Source organism: Heptranchias perlo, chromosome 17 (assembly GCF_035084215.1).
Source record: "Heptranchias perlo isolate sHepPer1 chromosome 17, sHepPer1.hap1, whole genome shotgun sequence".
In the NCBI taxonomy this organism is placed as follows: Eukaryota; Metazoa; Chordata; class Chondrichthyes; order Hexanchiformes; family Hexanchidae; genus Heptranchias; species Heptranchias perlo.
Window position 1 is genome coordinate 20990656 of NC_090341.1, and position 12842 is coordinate 21003497.

The 12842-nt window shown below is 37.4% G+C and overlaps 1 protein-coding gene across 3 annotated transcripts in view; it reads right to left on the reverse strand.

Annotated features, from left to right (window-relative positions):
- Nucleotides 1-12842, reverse strand: part of iqsec1b (IQ motif and Sec7 domain ArfGEF 1b) — a 471503-nt gene that overhangs the window by 335822 nt on the left and 122839 nt on the right. For all 3 annotated transcript variants that reach the window (XM_067998691.1, XM_067998690.1, XM_067998694.1), the window contains exon 2: nucleotides 8658-8687. In XM_067998691.1, coding sequence (XP_067854792.1) covers nucleotides 8658-8687 — 30 coding nt within the window. The remainder of the gene's footprint in view (nucleotides 1-8657; nucleotides 8688-12842) is intronic.

Here is a 12842-nt window from a genome sequence, read left to right on the forward strand (position 1 = left end):
TTCCAGTTTCAAGATGCAGCACGATTTTATGAACTCCAACCGCAGTGAAGCTACAATACTTTTTTTTTAAATTATCGAGAAGTTGCAATACTTAATTTCTAAAAAACTGATTAATGATATTGCTTAACACAATATGGCAATCAAATAAGTATAAACACCAGTGGGATTATAGCAAGTAATTATTCTGGTATGCTTGCTCATTTTAGGCATCATGTTACTCAGCTGTCATCATACAGATGTAAATGTTAATGAGGCAAATGTGGATAAAATCAATCTCTGGTAATTATAATAATGTCACTGTCTTTTTAGAGTATAACCATTATAAAATACTTGCCAAATAGTCTGGTCCTGTTCTACCTGTGCCATAAAACACATACATTACAGATAATACAATAATAGGTACAAATTACATGCTTTAGGAGCAACTGTAAAAATCACAAATATTAAATACAGAGCCAATGGGGCACAAATTGCTCCCAAAATAAAGGAAGAGCTCAACAGCACACTCCGTTGTTAGTGGTGAATTAAGGAGCAAGTTCCACCGTTCACACTTGCACAGTGAAACACAGAAATCCGGAACTCGCTCCTGGTGGTTCGCCGGCGATATAACAACTTCAAATTAAAAAGGGACATTGCACGCTGCAGAGAAATCATTGAAAAAGCGCCAACTTGCTCATCTGCCCTGCTTGAAATGAACTAATTAGGCCACCAAGCAGGTACTATAGGTCTACACTAAGTTTTAACAGCGTGGTAAGTCTTCATGACTGCCAAACTAAAAATTAACTTAAAATTGTGGAGTCTCATACTACTCCTCATTTTAATAGTTTTTGGTCAGTAATTTTTTTTTAAATTAAAAAAAGTTAATTTTTAAAAAACTTTTCCCTTCTGTCTTACCTAATTCAATTATTTCTTTGGCTTTTTACAAAAAATGTAAATTTTTTATTTACAATTTCATACAGAATACTAACTGAATGATGTCTGCTTGAGCAATGCAGCCTGAATCTGTGGGCATGATTCTCTTCCTGACAGATTTTGTGGGTGTGTCTTCTCCTCTTAGACTTTTCCAGCTGCAACAACTCACGCTGCTCAGAGGCTGGGTTGATCATGCACAATTTTTTTTTTGAAAAGTTCAAATTCAAGCAATTTGATGCCACAGAGCCAGTGATAAGTAATTTTGTTCATTTAATTTGCAGGAGCGCCAGTGACCGTAGCCTCAATGCTCTGAGTGATTTCTGGTCCATTACAAATAAAATGAATTGGACAGAATTAATTTACATACAAGGCAGCCTCTGAAACAAAAGACTCGCATTTATATAGTGCCTCGTCACATCTAAAAGCATTTGCCATGCAATTAATTATTTTAAAATGTAGGCATATAGCAAGGTCACACAAACAACAATGAGATTAATGTATTTTAGTGGCATTGGAGAATGCTGATCAGGACTCGAGGAGAACTCCACGCTTTTCAGTTAGAGCCATGTTATCTTTTATGTCGAACTGCAGCACTACATTGCTCAGAGAGAATGCAGTACTCCCTTAATAATGTTAAACCTTGCTTGTTAAGTAGGGAAGCATAAGTCATTTTGGAGTGACCACTGGGCTGTTGGGCCAGGGCTGACCCTGCAGTAATGCTCAGTTTCTGATGAAGTAATGAGAGACTTAAAGACATGTCATTGCACACTGGTTCCTAAAGTTTCAAAGAACTTTATAACAGTGTGGGATAACAGTTTTTTCTGCAAAGGGAAACATCTGGGCAGACATCTTTTTTAATTGACAGCAATGATACAGAAACAATGACTAATAATTAAAGGTTTCACTTGGTAGAACAACAGTTATAATGTAACAAGGGTGAAACTAATCAATAAAATAATGAAGGGATCTTGTTAGCCCAATGGAAAAAAGGCTTGTTAAAGAAAACTAAAGTTATAAGGGATCAGTCAATTAAATTCTCTTTATATGGAGCTGTATTTTAACTTTTGTATCATGGAGTCCAGATAAGTGTGAATTATCAGAGGGGGTGGGAGAAATGTATCAATATTGGCATCTTGTAGAAAGTTTTTGGATTTGTAAAGGCCTAAAAGATACTGAACTCAGAACTGTAACAGTGTGGTTGTAAGCGTGACCTTTACTGTATGCTAAACCCTATGCCACCTGACTTCAATGTTCAAGAACCTTATTGATTTGAGTAAACCATAAATAAGATCGCCGCTTAACATTCTAGCCCAACGAAGAATTTCTGTAACTGTAGGGGAAAAAAAGATTAATTCAGCGTCATTCCAGATTTATAGTATACACACAAGTTCACATACCAATTGTTATTTTGTTGACACCAATTTCATTGTTAATTTTTGATGTTTATTCACCATTTCAGTTTTTAGAAACAAACTAAAACCTTTGTTTTCATAAGATACACACCATAATGCTTGGGCGCTACACCTAGGGTAACAATCAAACTCAACATGTATTCCAGTGTAATATGCATTTATCTTTCACAATGCACTGTTCTTACTGAAACTCAGGGATAAAAAGCCATGAATAGCATGGCTGCTACACGACAAAAAATTAAAATGCTACACTCATTTTGCATTTATTGACTATAATTAATTATATAACTGCAGAGTCACCCAGGGACTATACAAATAGCAAACAATTTAATTAAATCTATGAAAGTAAATCAAACAAGTACTTAATTTGGACCACAAGAAAAGCTATACCGTCCCATCTCTTGTGAACATCAAGCCCACAGGTTGCCAGTTTGCAACATGTGGACTTGAATGCATGATGACTGAAGTTGGCAAATCTTGTTCATCCATTGGGCTCAAAGTTAAGCATATTTATTGAAAGCAGACATAATACAGCCTCCACAACTTAAGATGCCCATGTTTAAATTGACCAAAAAGAACTAGCCATTTTCCATTTCCATTATACATTTTCCATTTCCATTACAAAGTTGCTGCTTACAAAGTGTTAAGTACTCCATGTATTTCGGGCAAAAACAGGTGTTCACTCAATTGTCGATTGCTTCAATAAATGCTAAAATCCAATGAGGTGTTGACTGTGATTAATGAATGATATTCTTTGATGAATTTTTCCAGTTATTGTTTGATAGTGTTCAGTTTCTCTCCTCAGATTTCTTACCCTTCTCTTGGCTCAGTCCTCAGCAACTGGTTCAATAGCCTTTGCTCTTCTAGAACAGCTGTGGCTTCCTTCCATCTTGAGGATGCTCATCTCCAGATGCCCACTTCACACTCCCCATGCCAATTCTTCCAAATGCCCATGCTCCCCTCAAACTCGCAGCGGATAGGATCTCAGCTGTCAGACACCATGAGGTCATTGCCGATGCTCCTGCTGCAACGTACAGGTGTATGGACCTTGGGTGAGATTGCTTGGGAGATCAAATACTCACTCTCTAGGCTGAGGCATCACCCGTTACTTGGTGGATGTACTGTTTCTCTTCAAAGCATCCATTGTGTATAGTGGGTAAATTGCATTAGTACCAATGTGCCCGCTATAAGCGGTGGGCACTGTAATCTAAGTCAACGTTGTTATGGATTTCTAATTATATTGTGATTACTGGCCAATTATTGCCACTACTGTATTTAGCTACCATCACAAAATCAGGAGCTCATAACACAGAACAGCGCATTCCACAATTCTCTGGCTTCCCTCACGTTGAGGGGAACAGCACGACACACATATAGGGTTTGGTCCACTTTGCCAATCAACTTCAAAACGATTTTAACCAGAAGGAAAAAATTACAATGCCATAAACTCCCACTATGAGGACAAACTTCATGATCAGATTCCAGTAAAGAGTATACATACAGTCTTAAATTCATCAGGATGCAGAATCAGAATGCACAGCCCATTAGGTTAAAGCAGATTCAGAATCACCCACAACAGCAACTAGAACGCTTGCAAAATTAAATCCTGCCTGGAACGTAGCTATTGTGCAGCCTTGTACTAGATCTGATGTTGGTTAGACCCACTATGAAAACAGCTTTGCCAAGGGCACAGAAAGCAACGGCCTGTACTGAGTTGAGTCTATAATGGAATTTTAGTGCTGCATTTTCAAAACAATATTTGAAATACTTTCTATTAATATTACCTTCAGTTTCACTCAGCAGGAGAGTTAGGTAATACCACTGGAAAGGAGGTCTATACAGGTCTTCATAGCACCAGGGAAATGTTGTATATATTACCATTATATTTACTGCTTTAAACTAGAGAAAACTGATGAACAAAATCAATTAAAGTTCAAACAAAAAGTAATTTTTTTCTGCATTACACAGTATAGCAATAATGCAGAAAATTCAAATATTAGAATCTATTCATATAAGCCCAAAGTATGTGGCAAAGAGTGTGCTATTTGGTATGTCAAGAGTGACCACATTGGAAGAATAAGGAATATTACACTTTAAGATGAGTAACATTTGTTATCTTTCACATATTACATATAATCTCCCCAAGTACGATAGGCCTCAGAATTTTTAGCGAGCACAAACGAATAGAACCTTCTTTTATCCACTACTTTGAGAGATCTGATCTACAACTCTTGAAAAGATTAATCTTGTGTTATTTCTAAAGGGAAATAGAAATGACAATTAGGCTTCCTCCAACAGGTCCCTCCAAGTTTAGAACATAGTATAAGCTATACACTTCAATATGACAAACTTGTTTGGGCAGCAAGGGTACTGACTCTATACATCTTGTAATTCTTTTTGTGGACTTGAGCTGAAGTGGAGTTACTTGAACACTGAATAGTAATTAAAGTGAATCTCTGTGTACTAATCAAAGAACAATAATAGTTTGACAAGTTTGCAGCACTGACTTGCTTCAACCAAGAATACCAAAGATGCAGATGTTAATTTGGAATTATGTTGGGCTTTTTGAGAGCAAAGAGGCAAACACTCGACCAAAACAATTTTTACAAAAATATGCTGCACTTTTTGGAGACTTGCACACCATGGTAAGTGACTTAAAAAATTATGATGGCTGCTAAAGTCAATCAAAAATGGCTTGACATTAAAGCACTACAAAAATCATTAAGATTTAGTACCAGAGTGAGAGCAAGACCAAGACAATGAGAACATGAGGGAGCAAGAGAGGGGAGAAAAGAGAGAGCGAAAGAAAGAGCGAGAATACGAGAGTAAACTCTGTCTGTGTGGTTGGAGGCTCGACCTGCTGGGCTGTCATTGAGGCCTCCAGATTTTTGCTTCTCTGTTTAATTAACCCAGAATGCAAATACTAGCAAAATGCATAGTTCAGCAGTTTCATGTCCATACAGACTCAGCTGTCAACATGGGGAAATGTCAGAAGTTACAGATACCCAGCCCATTTAAGCACATGGAGCTATCTTCGTTAATTTTTAAACCAAAATGAATCTCACTCCAAACGAGGGTGACTGCATAGGCCTGCCAACTTCAAGGAAAAGTACTTCCACTATATCCCGACAGCACATGTTTAAAGCCACTTCTACACTTTTTGGATGACAAGATAGACCCTCGTGATGTGCTCTTCAGCAAAGGCCATCAGACCAGCATCTTGTGGCAGCAGGTAGTTAAATAGACAAGTAGAGCCCCATTAATGAATGATTGCGAGCTACCGTGCAAGTCCATACAATCTGCATGTTTTACAGAATGGGATCAGTGTTTTTAATTCAAAATTGGTCCCCCACTGAACTTTGGGTATGTTGTATTAATTAAAAAAGGGCCAGATTAAGGAAATACAAAGCACTGGGTGTGGATTCATGCCCACGAATCCGCTCATACAGGAAGCTCCCAATCTCAGTTGTACTATCAGACAGAAACAGAATTGAGGGCCTACATTTTCCCACCGGAAAGGTGGAGAAGCAGTGGAAACAGTACTTAACACCAGCCTACTCAAATCTTATAGTTGGTCCAAGCACAGTGTCGCCGATATTATGAAATGGTTTGCCTACTCCTGCAGGAGAAGCTGAAACAAAACTTCATTTTAATTCTGTTAATTTAAACTAAGATACAATTAACCTGTATCCAACCATATCATTAAGAGATATGTGCTGTGGAAAAATATCATTTTTCTGTAACTCTTAAAAGGCAAATCCAGCAAGGGGTTATTTGAAATAAATATTTTTTCTGCATGTTTACAATGTAATATTTTCAATTTAAATGTATGTTTCTTCAATCTTCTTTACATTATTGAATATTTCCCTTACATGATGACTTACATTTATTATGACCAAAGGGTCAGTATATTACTTGAAGCTGCTGTAAATGCTGGACATTCACATTACAAAAGAAAGTAGTAAGATCACATATCACTCATTTGCATTAAGTCCTCAGCAACTACAAACAACTTGCATTTATATAGTGCCTTTAATATAGAGTATTGAAGCTTATTTAATCTGTGTTGCTCATTTGTGAGCGCCCCAAGGCACTTCACAGGAGCGTTATCAAACAAAATTTTACACCGAGCCACAAGAGGTGTTAGGACAGACTTGGTCAAAGAGAGGGGTTTTAAGGAGCATCTTAAAGGAGGAGAGAGAGGTAGAGGGGTTTAGGGAGGGAATTCCAGAGCTTAGGCAGAAGGCACAGCTGCCAATGGTGGAGCGGTTAAAATCAGGGATGCACAAGAGGCAAGAATTGGAGAAGCACAAAGATCTTGGAGGGTTGTAGTGCTAGGGGAGGTTACAGACATAGGGAGGGGCAAGGTCATGGAGAGGTTTGAAAACAAGGATGAGAACTTTTAAAAGAGGTATTCCCAGACCGGGAGCCAACGTAGATCAGTGAGCACAGGGGTGATGGGAGAATGGGACTTGGTGAGAGTTAGGATACGGGCAGCTGAGTTTTAGGTGAGCTCAAGTTTAGAAGGGTGGAAGGTGGGAGGCCAGCCAAGAGACCATTGGAATAGTCCAGTCTGGAGGTCATAAAGGCATGGATGAGTGTTTCAGCAGATGATGAGCTGAGGGCGATGTTATGGGAGGTGGAAGTAGGCAATCGAGGTGATGGAGCAGGTCTGGACTATCCACTATTCAACAGAACACTGAATAAAAGCTAAACAAAAACATTAATAGTGGATAGTTCATTAGGGATATTACTAAATTTCCCGATGCACCATTTGCTTTGTTACAGACCATATTTTAAAGCTTATCCCATCCAGTAGCATCTTTTTGTATACACAAGTTGCCAGTGCAGTTCTCTGCTTATCAAATGCAGCTTGTTACTAAACAGGAAATAACACTTTCAGCTTCTCCACCCAGTTTAAGCTGCTTTCCCCATTTGCTGTTATTGCCTTTTTGCCATCTACTATTCTCCAGTAAAGGACAGGGAAGTGAATTGCCTGCTGAGGCTGCTCTTGAGCCGGCTGTCAAGAGGTGCACAAGCATAGCAGTTTGAGTTTCCCTCTTGGAATAAGGGCCTCACCTCAACTTGCCACTTCTCCAAGTAGTGTGTGGAGAACTTCACTTTTATTAATGTGTTCTGATATCAACCCAGCTTTCAGGAAACGTCACATCATAAATGTTTTGAAAACAGATGAGTGTTTTTTCTACCCAAACAGCAGAAAATAGGTTGCATCACTTTCAGGAAATAGCTAGACTAGTATAAGCTTTCACTGCAAATATCTGTCATACAGATTGAACACATCATTTCTATATCTATTAAATTCTCTGACTCATGGGACTACATAGGAAATGCATAGATTTTAACCTCTAGAAAATTCTAACAAAATTATAATAAAACAATAGGCTTTTTCCTCCACTGCTAGCATCTTATTTTATTACTGTGTCTCTATCTTCCTGTCAAATATTAGCATTGCTAGACCAAAAGGTTTCTGTGCAATTTGTTCCACTATAGAAATAGATTTGTGACTGCAAGATTGTGTAGAAGTAGAATGCTTACAAATGCAAATTAATGACGTGACAATTTAGCAAAGCAATCAAATTTCCCATTTTTTCTAACTACTAGAATATCATTGTAGCACAAAAATGTTCGAAGCGTCACACTATTAACTTGCTTTCTTTAACAGAAAATTACAAACTGGTTAGTAAAACTTAGGCATTCGATTTGTTAAATTCTTATTTGGGTGTCAGCAATACGCACAAATCAATTAATGTTGTACAGTTTCAAGCAATAGGACATGAAATGAACAGGCTTCGGAGAACGTTAGAATCTGCCAAAACTATAAATCAGTAACAATTATTGAGGTACCAAATGGTAGAATATTTTGCCTCATACAACAAATAAAAATTCAACACTTGCCACATTAATTTAATTCAATATTCACTTACATTTTTCATTTCTGTTTAAAGCCATCACAGTAGAAATATTGTTCCAGCAAATAAACATTTTCATTAAAGCATCTACAAAGCTGCAATGCATGGAGCTTAACCATTTAACAACTCACTGCATTGTAATTTACCAAAAGAAAACAAAGATTATTGCACAAATAAGCAACACAGATTAAATAAACTTCATTACAGACTGTACTGAGGCATGAATAGGTAACCATTAATGAATCCAAATTTTTTGAATTCAAAGCACAAGTTCCACTGCATCCAGGTTTTAGGTGTAATCAGTCAACCGATAAAAAGGTAGAAATCAAAGGGCACAGTTTCATTAAAATACCACACGCCAAAGGGAATACCAAGACATGAAGAGTGGTAACTGAACACAAACCTGACACTTCTTGAGCTCTCTCGTTCGTACCTGTGAAGTAAAAAGAGGGAGGAGTAATTAGTACAAAAATAAAACCTCATGAAAAAGGATTTTAAGAAGCTGTTCATTTAATTAGATGCTTTCAAATCAACTGCCAAGGTAGAAGTAACAATTACCCAGAGTCTATTTGAAATCTAATTCTCAAGTGCACTGTTACTATACTTTTTATTTCAGCAATTTTACAATTGCATGTTTATAATACTCAGTTAACAATTTATTTTAACCCAAGCACTGAACATCAAAATGAAAGACTAAATCCACAAAGAATACTGAATGGAAAAAGTGCTATATTTCATTTTTTCCAAGAAAAATATAACTAGGCTGCAGATTTTTCGGTTTTGATTTTTTTTTCCCCTGAAATTGGGTCAAAGAAAATCTGGAAATCAGCATCAAGTGAATACATACTTTTTTGGGCTAAAATAAAACCATGTTCATTAAACTCAGTTTGAGTTTAAAGTCAGCAAAAAGATTCTGAAAGGAATAATACTTTAATAGTTGTATGCATTTATTATTGAAGTACAATGTTAAAAAAGGAGTCTATGTGGATATTAACTATCCTCAGCATCTTCTTCCTCATGGAACTTCAGACATATGTGTGCGATATAGGTAACCGTAGAGAAGAAGTCATCCCTACAGGAAACAGGGAAAGAGGCTTCTTCCATCACCCCAGTATGGTATGCCAATACTAGCATTTCAAAGTTTTATCATGGTCAACCCTAGTTTTGAATACACCTTTCAGGGGGTCAGGAGGGGGCGAATGTTTAATTTAATTGTAAAATCAAAAGGCTTATTTATAATATTCTAGATTAAATATCTAGAGAAAAAAAAAATCAGAAAACTAAGTTGTATTGCCTACAAACTAAGTTGTATGCTTATTTTGGAAACTATGCATTGTATTTTTCACTCAAAGGTAAAGCAGTTCAATGAAATATGACTCTTATTTCCACTAATATTGAAAATCAGGTTTTTATCATTTTTTTATGCCTATAATTTGAAAGACGAAAATTAGGTTTGATAAGTGTTTATATAGTCAGGCTGATCCTGTGATTAGAGAAGCAAGAAAATTATTTCTAAATTAGAGGGGTGAAGCACAACATTCTGAAGTTGCGATTCTGTTTGGAAAAGCAAATTGAATGAATAACCACCCCGCTGAACTACTTCTAAAAGACAAAAACTTCTTTGAGCCATTGATTGATAACGAACTACACATTATCATCAAGCATTATTTAAATAGGATATGCGATGTGTTTAGCAAAGCTAATTCGAACAAGAAATTTTAAATACAAATGTCGCCCCACAGTAAAGCACAATTTAAATGTAAGAGAAGAAAAATCAATAGGAACTTGAAAAATATAGCATGTAGCAACATGTACATGTTGTAAATGATTTAAAAAGTGAACATTTGAATTTATTTAAAGTACATTTGTAATGACGATACTATTAAAAGCATAGTGGGGAACAATCTTAATATCTACTAAGCTTAGGTTTTACAACTGCCTACTTGGCAGTATTCTTGTATTATATAGAACAGTTTCCACTTACAACAAAATAGATAACTAACACTTGTAGGAAAACAATGGCTGCAACCATTAGCTGATTTCTGCAATATGCCTCAACCTGGACACTGAAATTAAATCTGTGTTTAAATCCACTGGGTCCCATTCCTACTCAAAAGGGAAATCATGGCTTAGGCTGAAATTTGTCAGTAGGCCTTCTGAACTTCCAAACATTGTGATTATTAGTGAATCTCCCACAGCACTGTTCACACAAATCATGAGAAAATCCAAGAGCAAGAAAAGGCCATTAAGCCCACTCCATACAGAACCTATGTACCATTATTCTTATGGATTTTCCCTCCCACATCAGCTGTTGAATCCCATACTTTTGGGAACTCTAACTTCCTTCCTTGACCCCCAGAAGAAATAAAATTAAGTTGCATTAAATATTAACCCTCAATCTTGCTTCTCAACAGCTATTGATCCAGCACTTTAAAAGTGCCAGTTGACCCCAAGTTAACTACTTCAATGGGATTTTGTTCTACATAGCCACTATCCTGCTTTTTTTTTGGGGGGGGGGGGGTGCGGGAGGAGGGGAAAGAGGGGGGGCATTGGGATGGAATTCTAGTCTCTAATTTTGCTTGAGGCTTGTGAATTTTATTATCATATCCTCTCATCCTACTCAAGACTCAAAAGACTTGAAAATACCCTGTTCACTCGCCAACCCTTTTCTAATACTGCTATATCCTTTTTAAAGTAGGGTAACCAAAACTACAATCCATACTCCATAATTTACCTAATCACTCTGACTTGCCATCTAATAACTAGCTTAATGTCTCATACTGCCCAGATGCTTTGAGTATCATAAATGATCACTACTTAATCCTTTTCACCTCTACCTATTGGAAACCCCTTCAATTACTTTTTCTTACATGCATTACACTACTTTATCCATATTAAAATCTATCTGCCATATCTCCGTCTGTCTACATAACAGGTCCAAGTCATGTTGGTGACAGCACAGAAGGTGGCCATTTGGCCTATTGAGCCTGTGCCAGCTCTTTGTAAGAGCAATCCAATTAGTCCCATTCCCCTGCTCTTTCCCCGTAGCCCTGCAATTTTTTTTCCCTTCAAGTATTTATCCAATTCCTTTTTGAAAGCTATGATTGAATCTGCCTCCACCACCCTTTCCGGCAGCACATTCTACTCGCTGCATAAAAAAGATTTTCCTCATGTTGCCTTTGGTTCTTTTGCCAATCACCTTAAAACAGTGTCCTCTGCTTCTTGACTCTTCCACCAACAGAAACAGTTTCTCTTTATTTACTTTATCTAAATCCTTCATGATTTTGAACATGTCTATCAAATCTCCTTTCTACCTTCTCTGCTCTAAGAACCACCCCAGCTTCTCTAGTCTATCCACCTAATTGAAGTCCCTCATCCCTGGAACCATTGTGGTAAATCTTTTCTGCATCCTCTCTAAAGGCCTTCACATCCATCCTAAAGTGCGGTGCCCAGAATTGGACAATACTCCAGTTGTGGCCAAACCAGTGTTTTATAAAGGTTCATCATAACTTCCTTGCTTTTATACTCTTATGCCTCTATTTATAAAGCCCAGGATCCCGTATGCTTTTTTTAAAAAAAAACAAACAGCTTTCTCAGCTTGTCCTGCCACCTTCAAAGATTTGTGCACATATACCCCCAGATCTCTGTTCCTGCACCCCCTTTAGAATTATACCAGTTTATATTGCCTCTCCTCATTCTTCCTGCAAAAATATTACTTCACACTTCTCTGCGTTAAATTTAATCTGCAATGTTGACATTTTGACATTGTGCCCTGTACACCCAAGACCAACTCATTAATATATTTATCAAAAGAAAAAGCAGTGGTCCTTGTACCGATCCCTGGGTAACACTGTATACTTCCTCCAGTCCGAAAAACCGTTCACCACGACTGTTTACTGTTGATTAGCCAATTTTGTATCCATGCTACCACTGCTCCTTTTATTCCACAGGCTTCAATTTTGCTGACAAGCCAAGTAAGTGGCATTTTATCAAACTTTTGAAAGTCCATATACATATCAACCACACTGCTCTCATCAACCCCCTCTGTTCCTGCATCAAAAAACTCAATCAAGTTAGTTAACAATTTGCCTTAAACAAATTCATGCTGGCTTTCCTTTATTAATCCATACTTGTCCAAGTGACTATTAATTTTGTCCCAGATTATCATTTTTAAAAGCTTCACTTTCCTCAAAATAAATCACTTTCAATGCGTTTCTGTTGGCCAGGGGCTGCAGAAAACTACTGAGTTTAATTCGAATTGCTAACAAAGATACTAACTTTTGAACTGAAGTGACCTGGAGTTCAGTCACTGGTCTGAATTGGCCAGAACCGGTTTGAATTAGTTCCGCTTCTTCGAGGGACAAAGGAGCTCTGATGAGACACCAGTCCTTATTTAGAAAAGGAGCAATGAGGTGATGCTACCTAACCCCTTGGAACAGAGCCAATCAGGGGATGACACTGACCACTCGAGGAACTTTATGCCAACCGGAGAAGATAGCATTGTTCGAAAAGACAGGCTTGAAGTTAAAACTGAAGAATTGCAGGCTTGGTGCCAGTGTTTGTGAGGAAAACTCCGGAGACTAACCAT